The 23728-nt window shown below is 49.1% G+C and overlaps 1 protein-coding gene across 1 annotated transcript in view; it reads left to right on the top strand.

The window, feature by feature from the left end:
* Nucleotides 1–23728, top strand: part of GALNT18 (polypeptide N-acetylgalactosaminyltransferase 18) — a 273895-nt gene that overhangs the window by 118621 nt on the left and 131546 nt on the right. The window contains exon 2 of the mRNA XM_087821731.1: nt 22403–22595. Coding sequence (XP_087677857.1) covers nt 22403–22595 — 193 coding nt within the window. The remainder of the gene's footprint in view (nt 1–22402; nt 22596–23728) is intronic.

The raw sequence follows: 23728 nt of genomic DNA, 5'->3' as shown, positions 1-23728 counted from the left end.
TCAATAGGCCCTGACTGGGCTCCTCCCATTTATTCTTGGACCAGAATGAACTTTTCAATATGTTAAATCAGATCATGGTGCTCCTTTGCTGTTAGAACAGAACCCACACTCTTTGTCCAGGTCTACACAGTCTCTCGTGATCCTCTCCAGCTTCTAGTCACGCTGGTCTCATTTAGCTCTTTGGGGCCCCTGAGTTCTTTCTAGCCACTAGACTCATACTTGCTGTCCCCATTGTCCTGTGGCTAACTCACTCTTGTCTTTCAGTTACCGGCTCAAATGTGTCCCCTAGTAAGACTTGTACTGAGCACTCTGTCAAAGCAGTGCCTCCCCTCCGACTTTCTCTTTATTATGCTAAATTCATTCCCTTCACAACAATTGTTACAATTGCAGTGGCCCCCATTCTTGCTTTATTTGACTTAATGTTTGTCTCTATCAATAGAATGTAGGCTCCACTTGGCAGATTTGCCTGGCAAGTTCAGTTATAGCCATAGCACCAGGTGCTCAATTAGCATAACAAAGTTAATGGCTTGGGAGTGAACTTGCTTTTCTGTCCCCACGGACCTCCCCCCCACACACACACCTTGCACACCTTGGCTTTGCCAAAAGAAAGCACTAATGCTGCTCTCTCCCTGGAGGCTTTGTTTTCTTTTCTTTTTTTAAAGATTTTTTTACTGATTTTTAGAGAGAGACGAAGGGAGAGGGAGAGGGACAGAGAGAGAAACATTCTTGTGAGAATGACCCATGGACTGGCTGCTCCTGCATGCCCCCTACTGGGGACCGAGCCCTCAACCCTGGCATGTGCCCTGACCAGTGATCAAACCAGCCACCTTTCGGTGCCCAGAATGATACCCAACTAACTGAGCCACAGTGGCTAGGGCTCCCTGGAGACTTTCTTTAGAGATGGTACTCAGGATGCTGGAAGTGGTGCTCACATATTTCACTCTGCACCGTCTGTGCACGCTGCCACCTTCAGGCCTGAAATGAGCCTTCTGGAATCTTCAGGCTTTCTAAATGCTAAATATGTGGCATAATCAGATCTTGCATCTCTGGTGAATAACTAATACACCTTTATGTTAAAATGCAGATTTTTCCATTGAAAGGCAAATCTCTCTTTTCAAACCTTTGAATAAGTCTGGGTTTGTATTTATAAAGTAAGTTATATGCAAGAGCATATTCTGGGCCCTAAGCACTTTCATTTGATTGCTTGGTAAATGCATTTTCACTCATCCAAGCTCTTGTCTCAGAGTATTTTGCACTGAGGTAGTCAAATAAGTGACAATAGCCCTATTGAGTTCTATTTAATTTTATTCAATAATGTTCTGCATGGTTCCAGAAATTTTCTGGGCCTTTGTGTCCCAAAGATGGGTTGAAAGTGTTTTGTTTGGGGCCAGGTGGGTTTGGGGGTTGTAACAGGGGCAGTGGGGCCAAACTGAGTAAGGTCAGGTGGGTGACATGATTGGTACTCTGCCCCCTACTTACTGTATCATCTTGTCTAAGATGTTTCTCAGAGTTTTGGTTTCCTTGTCTATCAAATGGGGATAGTAACTCCTACCCCATTCCAAATGGGATTATTTGGAAGATGGAATGATATAATGCACAATGTCTGGCATGTAATTAGTGTTTTATGAACATAGCATTTCTAGATTCATTTTACTTACACATTTTAATCATCAGCACTCTAACTAGACTCAATATGTAAGTGTATCTTTGCTCCACTTTATGCATTCAGTAGGAGCTCAATTCACACTTAAAATGCCATTTGTTATTTTTCCTCAATATAGAACTAATCATCATCATCCATTGAACAACCCAGAAATAACTGCTAATATTTTAGTGTCCTCTGCCTCTCCCCTTTTTGAATGGACCCACCTAAAATTGACTTCAGTTCGATTTACTGGAGGCAGAGAAGTTCAGCCCTGAGAAATACATGAGGCCAGAGAGAAAATGAGGAAAAGATTGCCCTGGTGCACCGCCACTCCCATGTGACCCTCTTTCCCTTTCCCCCTGGGCCCGCCCTGAGCCAGACTGTGACTGGGTACTGGCCCAGAGCCCTGCAGATCCCTCTCTGCACCTCAGCCAGGTGGTACAGAGCAGTGGGGAACATGACTCGCATCCAGACAGCAGAGTGCTTGCTCTCCCATGAGATTCAGGTTCAGATTCAGATGCTTTCAGCCACTCCTAGCGTGAGACAGATCACCCAGTCTCTCCTGGCTGCACACCCCAAAGAAACCTTCTTATCTTGCAAGTAAACCCCAAATAAAGCACAAGTTGCTTCTTACGCTTAGCTTTCTGCTGAGGCCACTGTTGCGCTCCTGTTGCTCAGCCATGTTCCCTTCACTTTCTGGGACCCTTGGCTAAGCCCTTCATGACCCCTGGACAACTGTGCTGCTGACAGAGGGAGTCAGGCTACAAAGCTGTTTTATTTGTCAAACAGATGTCCAGTCAGGGCCAGAGTAGAGCAGGAGCCTAAGAGGCTAACAGGCTATGGATCAGAGGAGCCATAAGAAAAGTATCCCAGAGTTTGGATCCTGCCAACCATATTTTCTTGCTGGTTTTCCCCAGGCAAGTTACTGAACTTCTCTGAGCCTCAGTTTCCTTGCTTATCATAGTTCTACAAGGAGTCTTCTTTCACATGCCAAACCCTGTGCTATGGACATTATAAATGTCATCTCAATTAAACTCAAAATCTCATGGCAGAGCTGATGCATTCAACAAAGTGAAAGAAAAGGGGGATTTGAAAGAGAATCAGGGAATCACAGCAAGAAAAGCTTGCCTGGGATTAATGGTGCTACCCCTGTCCCTGGCACCATTATAAGCAGCCAGTTACCACCTGCTTGTCGTGATGGCATGGAGAGCGAAGTCCCGGAACAATGCCATGTCAGAGCTGGATCAGTCCTACCTGCCTCCCTGCTGTAAAGATGAGAAAAGGAGCCCAAAGTGGGGTACAGCTTATCTGAGTGTTGTTCACTTGCTCTTTCATTCATTTATACATCCATTCATTATTCATCAAACATCTGTTGTGCTTCTATCATGTCTAAGTCCTTTGCTGTGTTCTAAGAGTGTAGGCATGCCTGGAGGGCACAGTCTGCCCAGGGAACCACTGAAACCATGAGGGGGCTAGAGAACCAACTGTAAGGATGAATGGGGAGGAGGCAGTCAACATAGGCTCCTCCCACAGAAGACTGGAATTGAAGAAAAGGGGGAAAATGAGAGGATAGGATGAGGGGACCCAGGAAAGGTCTTATTAGTTGGGGGAGACTAAGCACATAGATTATGTAAGGAGAATGATCCAGAGGAAAGGTAGGGACCAAAGATACAGGTGAGAGAGTGGTGACTAATGTGCAGGGGCTCCTGAGAGCAGCTGAGGGAGGAATCAAGAAGTCATTTGGAGGGACATTTGACCCCCAGGCAAAGGTTTTCAGGATGGAAACATGGAGGTAGAAATCATCCCATGGGTCACAGAAGTTGCGTTCTAGGACCACAGGTGGTTAGAGACCAAGGACACACCATGGATTCTCCATGGCAGCTGCAGGTCCCAGTAGGTCCTTCCTGGCCTTCAGGTGTGGGGACAGACCTTGGGGAGATGCTGCTACAGGCCAAGCATAGGGCTCCCAGTGGCAGGAAGGAGATCTCTGGAGGAAGAAAGGGGTCTATGAATCTGGCAAGGGACCTAGCTAGTGGGATTGTAAGGGGTATTTCAGTCAACTCTCTACCTCTGCCAGTATCTCAACTATTGAGTTGAATATTAAAGGGGAGTCATATAAAGATCAAAAGATCAAAATTTTACCAGTGACTAGTCATCCTATCACTGTCCCCAAGCTTATACTGGAGGAGTAATGGGGTCTTCAGAGTGGTCCCTTACCCAGCTCACTGCATGGAGGATGATGCCTTCTTCACACCTAATGATTGAAAATGAGATGTATGTAGAAGGGTAGGAGGTTTTTCCCCATCTTTTGAGAAGCTGAAAGGTCCCATCAGGGGCCAGGACAGAAATGTGAGGCAAGTCAGAATGTAATTTCCTCTGTGCCAGCAATAGGAGCATGCATAGACAGAAAACGTGGGGGCACCTTGGTGTCCAGGGTCTCAACCCTGGGGCTGAAGGAAGATCTGGCCTGAGCCAGGCAGTCCAAGGTGTCCCACCTCAGGAACATAGTGAGAGAGACAGCTGTGGCCAGGCATGGATTAGGGACTGGCTCTGAGTCCTCCAAGGCAGGAAAACACCTTGAGCACAGTTTCAAAATCATCTTCATCCAGATGTCCCTGTCAGTTGGCAAAGCTGATGGGAGAGACAGAAACATTGCAAGAGGGGGCAGTCCTTCTGGTTGATGTGGTTACAGTTGTTTTGGTTTAAGTGCATTTTCTAAAGATCATTACAGGAAGTGGTCAAGAAAACAAGAGAATGGGACTTTGGTTCATTCAAAGGACAAAATCTATTCGGAGACTGTGAACCTTTGGAAAGCTCATGACTGGGGACTCTGCTCCAGGGACCTGAGGGAATCACTGGTGTCCATGAACGTGCACCCCTCCACCAGAGCTCAGGGAAGACAGGAAGAGGGGATTCTTAGGTCATTCCTGAGGTCCAGGCCCTTCTCTATCAGCCACCTGAACTCCCCAGTCCCCGTTGGAAAGGCTGTGAGAGGAAGCTGGAAACCCCATAGGGAGTCTACACTCATTTCCAAACCCATACCCATCTATCAGCAAATCTGATCAACACCAGCTATGTCACCAGCCTTGGGCCATGTGATGTGGTAAATCCAGAGTTGAGCAAGGCACAGGCCTTGCCCTCAAAGAGCTGCCAGTCTACTCAAGGAGCCCAGATCCCTCTTGTGGACCAAACTGCAAACAAATCAGAGCCTAACCTCGAGACACAGACCCATTGTGGTGACAGAGTTTAGAGAAGGGGTGCATGAGGGTTCCAGGGACCAGGGAATGCTCCCCAAAAGACAGGGGCCTTCAGCTGGACCTTGCTCGACCCCTTTCCCAACTTAGAGATTGGTACTAGACCCTGTAAAGATATGCTCATGGCAACACATTCACGCGGCCGGTGGGCAGGCTTCCCTCAGGGCATCCTTCCTACCGTTGCTGGTTAACTGTTGAATGGCCCTTTGAACTTTTTGGTTGTCTGTAGAACAAGATCCTCAAGTGTTGTTGGGGAAGGGGAACTTTCTGTTGCAGCGAGCTGCTGTCCCATTAGCTATGCTCGAGGGTGGTCAGATTTGCCACTCCTGCTCCAGGCCGAGGGACAGGAAAAGACTATTCTTCATGTGCTGATAACAAAACTGGCAAAGACACCGAGTTCAACACAAACATGCAGGCCTTTGTGGTGGTTAGGGCGAAGGTAATTATCGTGCCCATTTCAGAGAGGAGGAGGCTGAGACTTAGGCAGGTTAGGAGTGCAAGGTCATGCAGCTCGTACAGGACAGAGCAGGGGCCTGTGCTTGGGAACTGGCCGCTCAGCCCTTGGCCTCTGCATCCTGCGCATAGCTGACCTTGGTTGGATGCTTACTGTGTTCCAGGCATTGGAAGCAGTTTACACAAAATATTTCATGTACTCTTCCCAACTCAGGAGGTAGGTGTTCTTTTCATTCCCTTTCTACAGCCGAGCAAACCAAGGTGCTGAGACGTATGTGGGAACTTGTTCCACCTCACACAAGTTGTTAGTGGTAAAACCGGGGCGTCTAATCCTGCTCTGTTAAATTCAGAGCCCGTGCTCTTGCCCATTGGGCTGGGTTCCCACGTGGAGTGGAAGCGAGTGATAACTGAGTGGTGTGGAGGACCAGGGCCTGATGAGGCTGGTGGGGAAGTGCTGCTTGTGCCCTGGTGCTTGCTGCCTCACCTGCCTCCACGGGCCTCTCTGGGCTCCCGAGGAAAAGCCTGGGCCACTGGGGAAGGGGAAACCTGTAAACGGATACAGTGAGGCACACGTGCTGTTGTGAGGCTTCAAGACCACGTATAAGGGGGGCAGGTTTTCAGAGCTGTCCTGATGCCATTCATCCCTCTCTGTAGTCTCCGGGAAAGGTCTGAGACTGTGGTTTCGACCTTCGTTAGCTCTGCGCCATCTGAGACATTCACAAAGGCAAGAAAGTCGACTGGCTCCTTTGTGTTTATAGTAGTTTATAGTGTTTATAGTGCTTTTCCTGGCTCCTACTATCCAAAAAATAACAGAGATGCAAAGAGTGCTGCGTCTGCCGGCCCATCTGAAGAGGCGGCACTTGTGCCTGACATTCTCTCCCTACCAAACCCTGGCTGCTATTCCATATGGCTATTCACCCGCCTAGCCAGCCCGCCCGCCCGCCCGCCCGCCCAGTGTGGAATGGTGGTACATACACAATCCACCTGTTTACCCGTTCATCTCATACTAGTGTGTGAGGCTGCTGATGGCAGGGAGCCTGTTGGCCTCATCTCTGTAACCGTCCTGCAGTGGTTCTCAGCCTTTCCCTGTCACCTGCTAGACCTGTGGGATCCGCTCCACACCGTCACTATGGCTGCTCATGAAGCCGGACATTCTTGAAGTGGGCAGGTGCACTTTGATATTTGGGGTCCTGTTTGAAAAAGCCCCCAGTCCTGAGAAGTCTGCCTACAGGTGACTCAGGGAACTGGGGCTCAATGAAGAGCCCATGAGGTCTTCCATCCCGCAACCTGGCCTTGCTTTTATTCCCCAGCAACTTCCCTGCAGCCCAGCTTCAGCTGCCCTGTTTCTCAAAGTGTGTTCCAGGGAACACTGCCTCAGAAACTCTGGAGAGTTTGTGGTATAGAACAAAGACTCGGAATCTTAAAATGAGATTTGGCCATTTATAAGAACTGCATGGCAGAAAGGAAGGAGGACTGCGCTCACCAGCCGAGGGCTGGGGACCACCACAGCCTGGATCCTTGGCAGGTTCCCTTTTCTAAACCTGAGTATATTCAAGAGCCCTGCATGATTTGCCTTGGGAAGGAGGCGCCTATTGATGCTCAGGTAGGAGAATAGACATCATGATGCTCAGATGAGGAAAACAGACCTGGCAGTCATCAGTTATTAAACTTCCAAAAGACTGAAAGAGGGTAATGATAACATTACCTGAGAGAAGGCATACTGTTTGTCCAATGAAAACATTTATGGCATCTAAAGGGATTACAGTATTTGTTCAGGGGATACAGGGTTGCTTTGTTATTTGAGATGTGAGGTGGTTTGAATTGACATGAAATTCTGTTGATCAGGGAGGAGCTGATTTCTTGGGACTGGTTAATAATTACCCTGCTCCAGAGCTTCTGCTCCAGCATCCCTGGGCATGGCCCGACTCGGGGTGAGTCTGTATTTTCACCAGACTTACAGGTGGCTCCTTGTGTACACACTGAAGTTTGGAAACCCTTCCTCAGCCAAGTGGTTCTAAATCTTGGCTGCATATTGGAATCACCTGGGGAAATAAAAAATGAAACAAAACAAGACAAGATTCGTGGAGCCCTCCTCCAGAGAGATTAATTCCATAGGGCTGGGGCATCAGTAGTTTTTGTAGTTGTTCTCTCCCCCAGTAGGCTTTACTCTGCAGCCAGCGTTGGAAAGTCAGGGTTAGCTGAGCCCTTGGGGATGGTGCCTGTCTGTGCCCTGTCCATATGTGAGTGTGTGTTGGGGGGTGTCTCCTAGGCTGACTCCAACCCTTGGAGACCTTTATGGCTAAGAACTGGGCTCACTACAGGACATGGGTGGCTCCCTTCGAATGCCTTTACCTGGTCATCAAATTGGCACAGCAGCCTCTGCTGTGTCGGGAGGTTCTTGCTGGGAGCCCAGAGAAGAGCCTCTCCTGTCTGGCTCTGGGTGAGGACAGCCTACCTGAAGGAGCCAGGGCAGAAGCTGTATCTGGAACCAGTCAGTCCTGGGAGGGTTGTAATTACCAAGGTAACCTTGCCCAGCACAGCAGCACCTGATGTAGCGGGTGCTGCAGAACCAGGAGCTCGACACTGTGCATCGGCTTCTGCATGTCAGTGGGGAAGCCGCAGAGCCCTCCTGCCCCCTCCCACCAGGGGACGTGCAGTGCACCTGGCCGTAGGGCACACACAGGGATGCCTGTCTTCTCTCCATTAAGGGCCTCCTGCCTCCTGGACCCCAGGTTAGGAAGATGCTCTCTTCTAAAAACACTGCCCCTGTTCACAGATGATCAATTTATTTCCCATCTTTTATTAATCAAAGACATATGTAGGTGTTAAGCAGGGTTTCTGACTCCCCGTAGATAAGGCGTTTTTCTACCCTGAGTCTTCTAGAAATCTAACGCAAAGCCCAGGAATGGGGTCCCTTCCTTGATCTGTGTGTCCCTATTGCTAGGCCTTTTTGAAACAATTTGAAGACCCTAGGAATTCCCTGCCCAGGTCCCACGTCCTGTCCTATGTCCCTCTCACTTCTGCCCCAACCTTGCCTCTGTGTCAGCTTTAGCAAGTCCTTGAAGCTTTCTGATGGAAGGATTAACTTGGCCTCTTTGTCTCCCCGGGGAAATGAGACAGATGAACTCACTAACTCACTAGCTTGTGGGGTTCAAAACATCTTCTTTAGCTATTGACCCTCTCTTTAAAGGGTTTCCTATGCAACATTCTAATATGTAAGCAGACTAAATTAGAGGCTGTTTGGTAAAAGGGGAACAAGAGACCTCAGACCTGTCCCACCCTCCACTCAGGGTCTACCTTCCCCAAGGGTGCTTCACAGAAACTTTTGAAAACCACTGTCCTAGCCAAGTTATTTTCAGTGGGGGGCATCTTCCCCCTTTCTGGGGGTGGGGGTCCATGTCAAAATCTTGAGACAGTAGGGTTAGGTGGCATGCACACTTTAAAAGAGCTTATTCCAAACAACCATTGTTTTTATTTGTTTTCAGTTGTGACCTTTAATTTTTTATTTATTGTCAAATTTCAAGTAATATGAAAGGAGAATAGAGATTTTAACATTTATGAAAAGGGGATATTTATTTATAAAAGGTTGTAATCCACTGATATAGGTCAGCATTTTTCAAAATGCAGGTTACAACCCATTCATAGGTCATGGAATCAGTTTTCTAGGTCATGACCAGCTTTCCTTCTTAACAGAAATTTATAGCATAAAGTGGAATATACCAGAGTTAGTCACACATAGTAAGGCTAAAGGCTGTTTTGCACATTGTGGTTTCCCTCATGTATGTTTGCATGCGTGTACTGGATAGACCTACTGTGAAATGTAGTTCTTACAGTGGGTTACAATCAAAAGAGCCAAGAGCTGATCTGAATGGATGGTTCCTGCTATTGCTTCAGGCTCTGACTTTACCTCATGTCTGCATCTGGGCACCTTCTGACCCGCTGTGCTGAGCAGTGTGCTGGTGAGCAATGCAGAAACTGAGGGCTCAGGAAGGCAGGGCTGCTGGGTGCGGAGACCCCCTCCCCTTGAGAGAGTCCAGCACCCCACAATTGTTCAACAATAGCATTCCTCCTACTGGACCCTGGCAGGAGGCGTGGAGGTTAACAGAGAGCCAACCTTGCCCAAATCCGTGGTCCAGGGAGCTAATTGTGTATGTCCTATACAAGGCAAGCGATGTGGGCATGCGATGTGGGCATACGAAGTGGGCTCAGGAGTCTCCCTTTGATTACTTCCAGCACGCAGCACAGTACCTACCCATAACAATACTAACAGTTGCCAGTGATAATACAGCACATAGAGTGTGAGAGGCTTTGTTATTAATGTATTCAATCCACAATAACTCCACCCAGAAGCAAGTATTATGATTATCTCCAATTTTCCACACTAGGAAACTGAGGCACAGAGAGGCTGAGTGACTTGCGCCAGGTCTTCCAGGCTAGGCTACCTGTTTGCACAGCTGCATCTTGAAGCATATTCTTTGAATAAGTGAATTAACTTTCATTCATAACTTCAAATGCATGGAGTTTAATTTTCACCTCTCTGTGGGTACCCAGAATAGGTAGGGCAAGCCAGTGTGTCTTTTTTAGTGTGCTGGGGCCCACCAGGGAGCTTCCATCTGAGCCACCCGCCCAGAGGAAAGGGCAGTCGAACTGGGCACATCTCCTTCCCGAAGAGAGAAGGACATGCTCAGGGGCCCATGGGAGGCTGTGCACCCGGGTACCCTCTCTGGTCACCCATGGCATAGAGGTGGAACCTCAGGGCCACAGGGTCTCTGAGCAGAGCGCTCGTCCTCAGATCTGAGCCTGGGAGACTCAGGTCTCCCAGGAAGGCCATCTTGCCCCCTCGTGATTTTTTCTGGGCATAGGATCAGACTCCATCATGCACTTTGAAAATTCATTTTGTAGAGCAAACACTCATGATTCTGGAGGTGCCTGGAGAGTCAGACCCTGTGGATAATCCTGAGGCCCACTGAAGGGTCCTCGCCTGACCTTGTGCACAAGAAAGATGTGAGCGTGGGTGCTGTCCAGAGCCACAGCTGACAGAGATAGATAAGCATGGGACCGCTTCTTCATTGTGTCCCGGACACGGAGAGTTTCTTTGTCTGAAACTTTGCTTATTTCGTCTGGCTGAACGCTGGGCCTGCCTCCTGCTTCTGCCTCGGGTGCCTGTGCAGCACAGCTGGGTCGATAAAGGAAGAATTTACCAGATGGAAAGGACTCATTTTTCCTCCTTTCAAAATTATAGGCATGACAGGTTGGGGTTTTTTTTTGGATTTTTTGCACACATTCTGCTGGACACGCTCTGCATTCATAATCCAGAGTGTTGAGACATCATAAAGGTTTTCACATCTTTCATGTGATAAATATTTTTACTGTCATGCTCAAGAAATGGATTTTGTTTGAAAATGGCCTATTTCTTTTGATGGCCTCTTTGACGTGGATTCAAAGCCTTTCCTGGTCCTGCAGGGGTCTGAGGTTGGAAGGGCCTGTTTGTTAACTTCTTTCAAAGGACATATCCACTTCTTTTCACCAAGATACAGCCGTGGCTGCCAAGGCTGGGAGACTGGTGACTGAGGACAGTAACGAAAAGATGTTGGTGAGCCAGCAGCTGCTTGGAATGGTGGCAGGCTCAGCCCTGGGGCCCCCACAGCTGGGGCCCCCAGGAGCCTGTGAACAGATCCGCCAGCACCCTGGCTCCTAGTTGTCCTTCCTCATTGTAAATTACACGTAAAGGCTCAGATGTGGCTATTTAACTAGAGGGAGCCCCACAATATCTCTTCACACAAGTTTATCTTTACAAGTGTTCTCTCGTCTTTGAAATGACACATTTTTAATGGCCTTCTACATGCAGTGAGCAGCCACTTGGGACTAGACGAATCTTGTTCAGGACAAGCCTTTGTGGGCTGCCGTGGCCCTGTGTGACTCTGTGTGTGCACACATGTGTGCCCATGTGTGCGGATACACCTGGAGATAACTGAGCAAACAGGAACTCTGCTGTCCTCTGGGAGGCTGGGTTAATAGTCTCAGGATCCTGTGATTAATATCCTTTCCCTGCACCTGCAGAGCACCTCTTACCCACCTGTCAACCTGACATATAGGCTGCAGGTGCTTCTGTGCATCGGCCCCAGGGACTCACACTGGTGAGTTTGCCCAGGGCTCAGGCTGTGGGGTTTGGCTGTCTCAGAGGTACTGGAAATACTACTGGGTGGTCGAACAGGTTGCCTTTTTAAAGTGCCACATTGCAGGAATCTTCCTGGGTGGTGGAGGGAGCCCTGAGCAGGGACTGAGGGCATTCAGGAGCTTTGTCTACTCTCCTAGTCCAAGAATCAGCTGTTACCTAGCTGTGTGACTTCGGCAAGTCATTTAACCTCTCTGGACTTGAATTCATTTATTTATAAAATAAAGAGTTGAACAGGAGGTACAAGGATTCCATTTTCAAATGGAAGCCACCAGTCCCTGTGTGATCCAGAATCTGTGATTTCAGCCACCTAAGAATAACAACATTTTAGGACATGAAAGTTTCTTAGAGATTATCTCATTCCACCCCTTTCATTTACCCATGAGAGAAAACTGAGGTGTGAAGAGAGGGAGGGACTTGCCCAAGGCCACGGGAGTGATGAGCTGCAGAGCAGGGACTAGGAGGCCTGTGGTTTCCAGTCACCTCTTCATCCTGGTTCTCAGAGTGGGGCCCAACCTGCAGTCTCAGCATCTCTTGGGAATTTGTTAGAAATGCACATCCTGAGGCCACACCCCGGACTTGCTAAATCAGGGCTCTGGGGTGGAGTCCAGCGATGATCTGTGAATTTGCAACCCCACTGGTTAAGTCTGATGCTTGCTAACATTTGGGAACCACTGAAATGCAGCAAGTGGCTGCTCCTTTAAGACCAGAAGAAAGACACTGGGAAGCAGTAGGCTTACCCTGAGAGACTGGAGAGAAAAGGGTAGAGTAATATTACAGAGGAAAGGTACACATGCTCTTCCCAGCTAACGTAAGGGTACAGGCTTCCCAAAGCGAGGACTCTTGTGTAGCCTGTCCCCGTGCCTAGGAGGCAAGGCTGTTGCAGGCTGGCATCTGAGGTTGGTCTGGCCACAGGCTGTCCTTCAGCAAAGGGCCACTTTCATTTCTCCCAGCTGAGCCCAGCTGAGCCCAGCTGTCCCATCTGTGCATCTGTGCCAGGAGAAGTGTGGCACTTGAACATCAACAGGGTTGGCCAGCTAGTTCATTCCAAGAAATTGATGTGCAGAAACACTGTGTTTTATGTGTGAACAGCAAGGTGTATATTTAGAAGTCCAGGTGCTCAGCTCCACTCTGTCAGCTCTCAGGGGAAAAAAATTATGGTATGTGCTTCAGGGTTCATTATATCTCCTAGGCAGACTTGTAGGTTTAAAGGGCTGCTTTAAAGCAGCACATAATGGCATCTATAAATCCTGGTTCCTAAGATACGGACATTTGTCACTCCCTAAAATGAGTTTTTTTTACATGTTCTTTATATTGGTTGGCTTGCAGCATAAAAACTTGGACCTTTAAAGTAGATTTCATTCTGCATAATTCCTAATCAAAGTCCATTTCCGCTTCCACGAGTGTGTGCGCACACTGAGCTCTGGCTGCCCCTACCTGCCCATTAGTCTCAGCCCTGGGCTCAGCCACGCCCAGGCCCAGAACCCACCCTGTGCTGAGGGGAGGACCGGACAGTCCCAGACCAGCACAGGAGTGGCTGTGGGATTTGTCTGGCTGCCAGAGCCTGTCATGCAGTGTGTGGAGTTGGATCCCAGAGTCAGGAGAATTCCTGTTGCTTGCCTGCCATGTCAGCCCAGGTGGAAATGACTGTGCCTCTCCCTAGATCCCTGACTTACTCTCTAGTTCCCTTGCTAGGACTTGCCACCCTTCCTGAATCCTAGCCCACCTGGCTGGGGCTGCCTTCCCTAACCCTTGCCGACTCCAACCAGGGTGGGGGCCTGATTCCTCTATCCTTGCCCTTGCCCACAGTCCTGTTCTCAGTGACTTGAACATCCAGAATCATAAGTGCCTTTTGTTCATCCCAGCTGGGCCTGAATCCGACCTCCTTTATTTCAAGCCAGGTGGGCTGAAGTTGTGTCCTATGAGGCTGATACCAGGGTCTCAGAGTGGGTCCTCAGTGGAACAGGCAAAGGGGTGTGTCAAAGCCGGCGTCCAAAGGCAGAGCCCGTGACCAGCAGACGGATCCCAGCCCACACTCCCACTGAGCCAACTAGGTGTCAGGCACCGCTCCGAGAGCCTGACACGATTCACTCAACCAGGCAGTAGGCACATTATCACCAACAGGGCAGCCGTCGTACCCACAGCTCCTGCTCCCACTTCACCAGGGGCTGGCACACTACAGCCCACAAGCAAATCTGACCTGCTGCTTGCCATAGAGATCGGTTTCTTGGAATGCGGCCCCCCACTCATTTACATATAGTGATCTTCTCTTATCCCTGGCTTCACTTTCCACAGTTTTAATTATCCATGGTCAACCGAAGTCTGAAAATAATAAAAGAAAAATTTCAGAAATAAACAATTCATAAGTTTTAACTTGCACGCCATTCTGAGTAGCGGTGAAATCTCGTGTCATCCGGGTCTGTCCCATCTGGGACATGAGTCATTCTTTTGTCCAGTGTTATCCATGTTGTAGACACTAGCTGCCCATTAGTCACTTAGTAGCTGTCTAGGTTATCAGATCGACTGTCATGGTATCACAGTGCTTGTGTTCAAATCACCCTTATTTTACTTAATAATGGTCCCAAACTTTATCAAAGGTATGTATATATAAGAAAAAACAGTATATATAGGGTTCAGTACTATCTGAGGTGTCAGGCATCCACTGGGGGTCTTGGAACGTATCCCCCACAGATAAGGGGGAACTGCTGTATTGTCTATGGCTGCTTTCTGAAGGCAGAGTTGAGTAGTTGTGACTGAGCCCACATGACCAGCAAAGGCCTGAACCATTCACAACTGGTCCTTTACAGGAAAAGGTTTGCCAGCCCTGTTTTACCTCATACTTCCTGCACACAACTTCCATGAATTTGAAAGCAGATTATTCTATGCTTGGCCAATGTGCATTTTTCTGGGAAATGGTCATAGTTTTCCTCAGATTCTAAGATGAGAACCCTCCCCAAACAATAGAACTGAAGCTTTAGGGAGTTTTGAAAGCAGAGTTTGGGGTAGTCAACTGCTGGCCCCCAGCCCAGAGCACAGAACCGGGAGGCTGCGACAGAGGTCAGGAGCCAGTTGGAAAGTGGGATGATTCAATCAGAGCTAGTGGGGAAGAAACAGAGAGACAGGAGTGTGACTGTCACAGTACCTGCCTTGCACTGTCTGAGGCTCTCCTTTGTTTTTTATGAGCTTGGTATATGAGGGAGGCAGGGCCAATGTGGCTTCGAGGTCAGGGATGAACCCCTTCAACAGCTCATGGCCGCCTGCTGGCCTCATGTGCACCTGCTTCTTTGGAGAACCTGGGGGCAGCCCTGCCCTGCTTGTACCGGGCATATCTGCCCATTCAGTCTCAGTGGAGGGTCCTGGATGAGAGTGTGGCTGTGCTAAGAGCAGTGCAGGGCCACGGTTGGCTCTCAACAAATGTGAACTCTCGTTCCTTTGCGTCACTACAACCCTGAGGGCCAAGGATTAGAATCTCCTTTTTATAGATGGCAAACCCACAATGATTGCTGTCTTACTGGGGTAGGCAGAATAACAGCCCCCCAAAGATGTGCACCTCCTTATCTCTGGAACCCATGAATATGTTACCTTACATGACAATGGGGATTTAAGGTTTCAGATGGAATTAAGTTTGTTAATCAGCTAACCTTAAAATGAGGAAATTGCCCTGGATTATCCAGGTGGATCCAGAGTTATCCCAGGATCCTTACAAGTGAAAGAGGGTATCAGAAGAAGACAGTGATGCCCTGTGGAAAGGACTCAACCCGCTGTCTTGACATTGACCATGGAGTGAGAGAGCTCTGAGCCAAGGAATGCAGGTAGCCTCCAAAAGCTGGAAAGGAAGATTCAAGATTCAAGAATCCAAGGAAGTAGATTGTCCTCTAGAATATCCAGAAAAGAACGTAGCCCTGCCAGCACCTTGATTTTAGCTCAGGGTGACCCTGTCAGGCTTCTGATCTCAAAAACTACAAGAGAGTACGTTTGTATTGTCTTAAGCCACTACATTTATGGCTGTTTGTTAGAGCAGCAACAGGAAACGAATCCACTTACCACTGAGTTTGATAGTTTTCTAAGAACTTTACTGGCATCCACCCCCTCACTTAATCTTTGCAGTGAGCTAGAGGTAAATATTATTGTCTCCATTAAACAGATAAACAGATGAGTAAGCTGAGATTCAGAGAGGCTCACCAGCTCCATGAAGGTCACACAGAGCTGGTTAAGGGCAGAGCTGCCCTTTGCAGAGCAGGCCTTGGCCTTGCCTTGTAACAGGAATTCTGGAGAAGCCTCTCTTCTTCCCCAAAGTGCTCTCCAGGTAGCAGAGGAAGCTCTCCTGGAATGGCCTTTGCCATAATGAATAACATCGCTGTTCAGGGCTTTTAATGGTGTCAGACCGGAGATTGTCTGGGCTACTTTCTTCTGATTAGCTCCAAGCCCTTTCCTGTCAGATTTCACTTCTTTCTCTTAACACTTTGAGGATTCCTGGAAGAGAAAGTGTAATTGTGGGGACTGCTGGCAAAAGATCTTCAGTTCATGTTCTAATGCACTTCCAGAAGTAAGGATGAGGGGAGACCCTCCACTCGACAGAATACTTGTTTCCTTATTATTAGGGCTCTTAGCACATCAAAGGGTGCTTAAAAATATAAAAATTTTCCCTTGGGAGCCCAACTACAAGTGGAGTCATTATGTCTTGCTTTGCTAGATATAAGAAAAGCATCATGATATGTCCTAAAGTCGCTCTTTCTCTCCCAATAAAACCCAAACACTGGTTCCATCTTACAAAAGAGAAATGGAGACCCAGGGAGTAGGGGACTTGCCGTTGTTGAAGGTGGGGTTGGCTGAGGCCTCCTGCTTCTCAGGCCAGCTTCCTCCATTCCTCGCTTTAGCTGGGACCAGGCACAGAGGCCAGGCATTGGCCCCTGGGCTGGGTGTTGGAAGAGGCAGAAGGGGAGACACAAAGCAGAAGCAGAAGGCAAACTGAAGGCGGCCCGGGCTGAAATCCCTCCCCGTGGGGTTGCGAATCTCGCCCTATCAGCCAGGCTTCGGTGCAGGCAGCCTGGGCTCCCGGGCCAGGGGTGGCCGGAGCGCCAGCCTCTCATCAGCAGGGAGCCAGCAGGCAGGTTTACGAAAAGTGACAAGAGAAATGTACGTTTCCAGACAGTCAATAAGCTCTTTCTTTTTTAACCCAAAATAAAACATGCAACAAGGCACCTCAATAGTGGAAGAAAGTTTTGTAAAAAATCATTGAATTGTACGTTTGAACAAGATAAATTTTGTGGTATGTAAATTACACCCAAATAAAACTGTTTTAAAGAAATAAAGTGGCTGTAAGGAAAGGAAACATCCTTTCAGAGTTTCTATCAGGGATGCTCAGCAAGGCTCACTCCGGTCTTGAACGCTTAGCCTCCATGCTTCCGAAGCTGCCTTCACAGCCACTCCCCATCGCAGCCTGACGTCTGTTCCCATCTCACCATGAAGGACATGGAGGCTGAAGGAACCGGGTGAACCGCAGACTCAGGCATGAGGCGAGAAGGGGTCCCCAGAACACTCTGGAAGGAGGATCAGGAGACAGGACCGCCTGTGCCGGCTCCTCGGATAAGCTTTAGCACACGGCCCCGTGACTGCCGAGACAGGTCGGCCTGCCCCAGCTTCTCACCGCCTCCGCATTCCTAGGGCCTGGACCTTATCACCAAATACCCAGAGCTTCAGCTTTGAGCACGGCCTGAGGGCAGAAGCAGAAATAGCAGTGGCCATAGGACTGGCTGCAGGGCAGAAGCTGGGCCCCCCTCCGCCCACTCTTGAAGGTGTCCTAGCTGTTCCCTCTGCCCAAAAGAGGGACATACAGCAAACTGAGTAAACCCACAAGAAACAAGAAGACTTTCCCTCTTTCCTGGGAAAATATCCCTAAAAGTACCCAAACCGAGGGCCCAGAGCAGATCTGCCACTTCCAATGAGTGCACAGTCCAGCCTGGGCAGTGGCTCAGGGGTACTCGGGGAAGTAAGCTGTATTCCAGTTGGCTCTGTCTGCCCCGTGGCAGGGCTTGACCAGTCCTCTGCCCAGTCCCAAGGTGGGAGCCCCAAACCACTTTGACCTCCAGCAGCAACAGTGCAATGTGACCCCTTCTATTGTTTTTAAGATTCATCCTAAAATCCCAGGAGCAGAGATGGGTGCTGGCTTCTCGCTTAGGGATAGTTCCTTAACCTCTCCTGCAGCTCTTTCAAAGGCCACCAGCACCTCAGAGTTTTCACTGAAGGGCATGGCAGGAACTGGCAAATGGTTCCGCTTTAAAAGATGGCTATCTCCAGGAACATGGTCCGGGAGAGGACAGACAGTTGGAAGTGGACAGGGCTAGGCAGCATTACAGTGTCTGCTTTATGCCAAAACCCATTTCCTTTCTGCTCCATTGCACAGTCTCAGCACCATCAAGACCCTGGAGCAAAAGCGGCCAGGTGAGCCTTCATTTGAGCTGCTCACTGAAGCAGCCACCCTCACGCAGGTATCCTTCCTGCTTTCTGCATCAGCGGCTTCAGGAGCCTCAAAAGCCTTGGCAAGGTCTCCAGATGTGCTCCTCACGCCTGGCTGGTGAGCCTATGGACAGCGCTGAGAGCTGTGGCTTTTGTTGCATTAATTGCTCAAAGCTTCAGGAGCTGCTTTCCTGCCCCACTTCCCTCCTGTCTCCATGAATTAGGGTGGAGTCTGTCAGGACTTCTATCTGTAATTCTCAGCTCTCATTAGTGGGCTGTGTGTCAGGCATGGTGGACATATCTCTGAGACCATATTGTGGCATTTTCCAATGCCCATGTGTGCACTGGCAGAACTGTCTGGAAAACAAGTCATGCACAATGAGGGGTGGAGGTTGTCTACCAGTGATCACATTACATGGAACTACCTGAGAAGCTTCTAGAACCATCCTGTTAGTCTCGAATAACTTGGCTTAAGTGAAGTAGGTAGGAATTTGCCCTGGCCACGCCTTCACTGACTTCATGGTCCCACTTGCTGACACTGCACTGGTTCCCTTTTAGCTCCCTCTGGACGGTTTCTGGGGTCCCTAGCAGGCAGGGGAGTTACCGACCTCGCCATGACCTGCTGCCAGGTGCCAGGCACTGTGTAAGCACTGGGGGATCCCCGGAGAACAGAGCAAATCTCTGCCCTCTTGGAGCTCACGTTCTAGTCAGGTGAGAAACCACAAGCAAGGTAAATAGAAAGGTACATCAGTAGGCGCAAGAGGATTAAATGTTTAGTAAAGGCCTAGCAAGCAAGTGACTTTTGAGTAAAGAAGTGATGGGAGTTAGCGCGAGAGTGTAGAGGGAAATGGGAAGCACCAAAGGTGCTGAGGTGAGGTGAGCCAAAGGAGCTGTGGCAGGAAGTGAGCTCTGGGGACTGTGGTGTCGCATCACCCAGGGCCTTGTAGGCATCAGTAGACACTCTGCCTTTCATGCCAAGGGAGACAGATGGCCATCACATGGTCCTTCACAGAGAAGGGTATCTCCCTGAGCCTATCGGTTTCCTCAGCCCTTCTGGGGGCTCCCTTCCTGCCCACCATGTGGCTCATGGTGAGTCAGAGAAGCAGAGGAATGCCTCCTGCCTGTGTTACACCAGTGCCATTTGGGACCCACATGTGGCTGTCTGGTGAAATGGCCATTCAGTTTTCCCTTCTAGCCTGTTTCTCCCTAAGACCCAGACAAGTGCCCGGCCAGTGCAGAATGGACTGGGATGACAGCTTCCTCGCTGTACTCAGAACCCCCCAAACTTTCTGGCTCATCTACAGCTGAGTTCAGTGTGCTCTGCTCATGTCTGCCATGAATCACCTCTGCCTTGGGCAGCCCTCAGCACCCTGGACATATGCTTCTCTGGAGTCACCCTCATTTGGTCAGGTGTACCCAAATAGTTCTGAGCCCCAGCAGGGGGCCACAGCCAGAATCCACTCCTGGGAGGAGAGATATCCGTGGATCTGGTCCATCACTACATGTGTCCAGACACCCCTAAGCCCCCGCAGAGAACCCAGCCTAGGCACTTCCCTGGGACATCTTTACCACCTCAGCATGTTAAAGATGGTCCTCCTTTGCTGACGACCAAGTATCTGATTTCTTACTGGAGAGAGAAGGGAGTCAGTCTAGGACAGGTTAAAGGGAGGCCACTTGTCTTTGGACACAGAGACCCTTCATCTGGGGACTAGACAGCAGCAGTATCCTCCAGAGTCAGGACCTCAGGGCAGGACCATCTTCCCCATCCGAACTCAAGAGGTGTTGGTGGAAAAGCACCCCGGTGGGGATACGGGGCTTCATGGGCCTTAGTAGTGAACATTTATTGAGGTAACATTGTGTGCCAGGTGCCATGCTAAGCTCCTTACATGGACCATCTCTGAACATACACAAATGTTCTATGAAGAGGGGACTGTTATTATCAACCTCATTTTACAGATGAGGAAACAGGTATAGGAACGGTAGAGCTGGAGTATAAACCCGAGGATTCTATCTCTGAAGTCAGGGCTCTTAGCCAGTCCTTAGAAAGGAAAGAAAAACAGATGGAGTTAGCAGAGGCAAGGCCTCTGTACCAAAGAGATGTCAGATGTAAGGTGTAGAGCAGGGGGACAGCACACTCAAAGGGCCAGATAGCATTTTCCACTTTGTAGGCCAGATAGGCTCTGTTGCACCTATTCAACTCTGCCCTTGTAGCTCTGAGACTGTGTTCTAATAAAGTTTTATTTACAAATTATGTGGTGGGCCAGATATGGCCTGTGTGTATTGAGTCTCTTGGAAGAGCTGCATACTGTGCTGGGAGCCAAGCCATCTCAGGGAACAAGACAGATGTCATCTTGCCCTCATGGAGTCCACACTCGGGAGCATGGCAGAGATCACTGTAGATAAAGACAGCAGCCAGCACAGATTGACTCTGGGCAGGATCTCAGCAGAGAGCACCTCCTTCTTGTTGAGATGCCCTTAACTCATCATTCAGGGCCCACTGCTTTCAACTTTGCTGTCATTTGTATCCACACTGAGTAAAAAGGTGGAAGCATAAGACAGAACCCAGGATTTTAATATGTTTATAATGCAATAGTATGTAACACAGGCCTAATTGGGAATCATAATTTTTCCATTAACTGATCTCATTTTACTTGGTAATATCTATGTGAGAGCAGTAAAACTCCATTTCTGTTAACTATTATATGATTCAATTGGTTCACTGATTTAGATTTTTATTACCCGACATTCCAAATGGCTGAGTCATACATCTTTTTAGAGATGAAAGGGATCTTCAAGATCATGCCAGCCCTGTACTTCTCTTCAGATACGCCTAGGAGGGGAGAGCAGGTGTGCCCTCGGTTCTTGGATGGAGCTTTGAGCAGCCACCACACTACTAGAAACATTTTCTTTGTCATAGAAATGCATGCATAGTTTGCATTTTACTCCATAATATATCCTAATCTATTTAATGTATCTGAGTTTCCTTCTATATCTTTAAAGCTAATTGGTAACCAAGATGATATACCCAACCCCGGAGACCCCAAAACCCTAGCCCTTTGCCTGTCTCCAACCTATATCTTTAAGTAACCTGGCATAGGTGTGCCATGCACCTACTGGCTCTATGTAGGGGACATTGGCAAGTGTCCCAAGTCTGCCTCTGCAGTTCCTAAGTGTTTCTGCTTCTTTCTGGCCTGTCTCATTCTAGGCTCCTGGCTCTCTCTCACTTATATCATGCTTATGAGCCTACAAGGCACCATCCAATGGGCTTGGCATCTCTGTCCAGTTTCTCTGATTTCTGACCGTGATTGGTTAATCTGACTACCTGTCCCTGGGAATGAAGTTCAAAGCCTTGACCCATCAGCCTATGTCCTAGCAAGACCTGCCTGTTACCCCCTTAAAAGAGGGGTTTAAATGACCTGCTGGTTTCTCTTGCTGTAGCAATTATTGTGAACTTATTCTGAGCCATATGCTGATCTAAGTGCTTTATATTCGTTATTTTATGTAACCCTCACAGATCTCAGGGGCGGGTGGATGGGTATTATTATTCCTGCATTACAGGTGGGGAAATCAAGGCATGGAGAGATTGAGTGTTTGCTTGTGGCTCTTTTGCCAGTGAATGGTGGAGCAGGGATTTATTCGAATCCCTGTCTATGTGAATCCAAAGGCTCTGCTCTTATAGGTAATAATGTCCCCTCTATTTTCTTGGAAAGTTCCAGGGAAACCATGAGCTCTTGACCTGGTGTGGGGACTGCCCCCCACAAAGCCTACCAGGGGTTCAATGAGCAGTGCCCAGAGTATGTGGGGCGCTGGGGGTGGATTGGCCATCCCTGTGCCACTGGTTTCCTAATCTGGTGGCCAGAGTCTGGAAGCAGCAGGAGGAAGTCTGGTTGGGGTCCTCGCAGCCAAGTAAATGTCATGGGGGTGGGAGGGGTCAGGCAACTCACAGCAGGATGAGGGGTGGGCTGGTAAGAACTGGGCAAGAGAGCAGCCCCCCAGCTAGGGGACCTGGGTGTGGGGCAGGCTCAGGACCGGCAGGGAGTGGAGTACAGTCTGAGGAAAGAAGCAGAAACCCCCTTCTCAGGTTGGGGCCAGCACCTTTGGCAGGGAAGCAGGCTGGGAAAAGAGGGGATTTCAGCTTGAAGCCATGGAGCATCAGGGTCACATCCACCAGCTTCTCATTAGGCCCTGGTGGGTATATTTCTATATCCCTTGAGCCTAGTGGTTACTGGGTGGAGGAATGCATGGATAGATGGATAAATGACTTTGAGGAAGCAGAAAGATGCCATTCTCCCCTCCCCTGCCCCGAAAGATGGCACTAAGATTGTTTTACCCAAAGCAGTGCTAAGGAAGGGAAAGGGTTGTCATGGCACATGCAGGGGTGCACTCTGACCCACTGTCTCCTATCCCTTCTTTCTCCAGAGGCTCCCGCCAAGCCCGAGGAGGCCGAAGCTGAGCCCTTCACAGACTCCTCTCTGTTTGCACACTGGGGCCAGGAGCTCAGCCCTGAGGGCCGGCGCATGGCCCTGAAGCAGTTCCAGTACTACGGCTACAACGCCTATCTGAGTGACCGCCTGCCTCTCGACCGGCCCCTGCCTGACCTCAGACCCAGTGGGTGAGCAGAGTCAGTGGCTGGGCTCTTGTTGACCTGCCTGTGGGGAGGCAGGGTCACCACAGTGCTGGGGACAGAGCCAGGACTGGGCATTTGGACTCCTGAGTCCCTTCCTGCTTCAGCCAGGGTCTGTCCCCTTGGCCAGCATTGGGCAAGCCACCCCCCTTCTCCTTCCTCAGCCTCAGTTTTTCCATCTGCTAAGCAGGGGGAAGGCTTGCTTCCATTCGAGATTTTGAGGATTAATAACCTAATTTACTCCTTAAGGGCACCAGATCATCTAGCATTCCTGTTAAAAAGTCATTTTAACCCAATTAGTTGCATTTTTATGAACAATTTTTTTTCCTGTAAATTAGTTTTTTAAAGTACATCCATCTTCTGGGGCTAACAAGTCATTACGCCCAACAGAGAAGTCTGTCGTGACTTCTCTCTTTGTTACAGGAGATGTTCCTTTAAGGTTCAGTTAGAATTTTTATTACTCCTAATTATTAAAAATGTGGGCACGTACCACAGCTGGGAAAATCTCATTAACTTCTGTGAGCTTGCCCCACACCTTCTTTCCCCTCTTTCCCTTTATTTTAAAAATTGTCTTAAAGCTGCACAGCACAGTGAGCTTATAGCTGGAGTTTTCAGGAAAGACCTTGCTGCTGGGCTTGGGGGCTGTGTTCTTTTGAGGAAGGGAGTTCAGTTTAGTTCTATAGACACTTCCTGAGCACCTGCTGTGCACTGTATAATTGTGTGTGGGTTTTCCTGGCCCAGGGAGAATCTGGCTGGGCTCTAGGGATGGAAGGACAGCTGAGGACCTCTAAGGGACGAGAAGAGTATATGTTCACTGAAGGGATATTTATTGAGCACTTATTGTGTGCCAGCATAGGCTGGGCCCAGGGATAGAGCAGTGAACAGAGCAGTTAGGAGTCCTTGCCCTCATGTGCTTGCATTCTAGTTGGGGGAAGACAGACAGTAAACAAAACAAAGAAGGGAACTATGGAGCATGTTAGATGACAGCCAGTGCTCTGGAGAAACATAAAGTGGGGAAGAGAGGTCGGGCCAGCCTGCAACAGGAGAGGGGCTTTGTGGGCAGCTGCAAGGCGTGTGGCTTTTACTGTGTAAGATGAGGGTCCGTGGGAAGAGCTTGAGCA

The sequence above is a fragment of the Miniopterus natalensis genome, chromosome 11 (assembly GCF_054644295.1).
Source record: "Miniopterus natalensis isolate mMinNat1 chromosome 11, mMinNat1.hap1, whole genome shotgun sequence".
Classification (NCBI taxonomy): Eukaryota; Metazoa; Chordata; class Mammalia; order Chiroptera; family Miniopteridae; genus Miniopterus; species Miniopterus natalensis.
The sequence above is the reverse complement of the archived record's forward strand: the minus strand, read 5'-3'. Positions and strand labels throughout refer to the sequence as shown.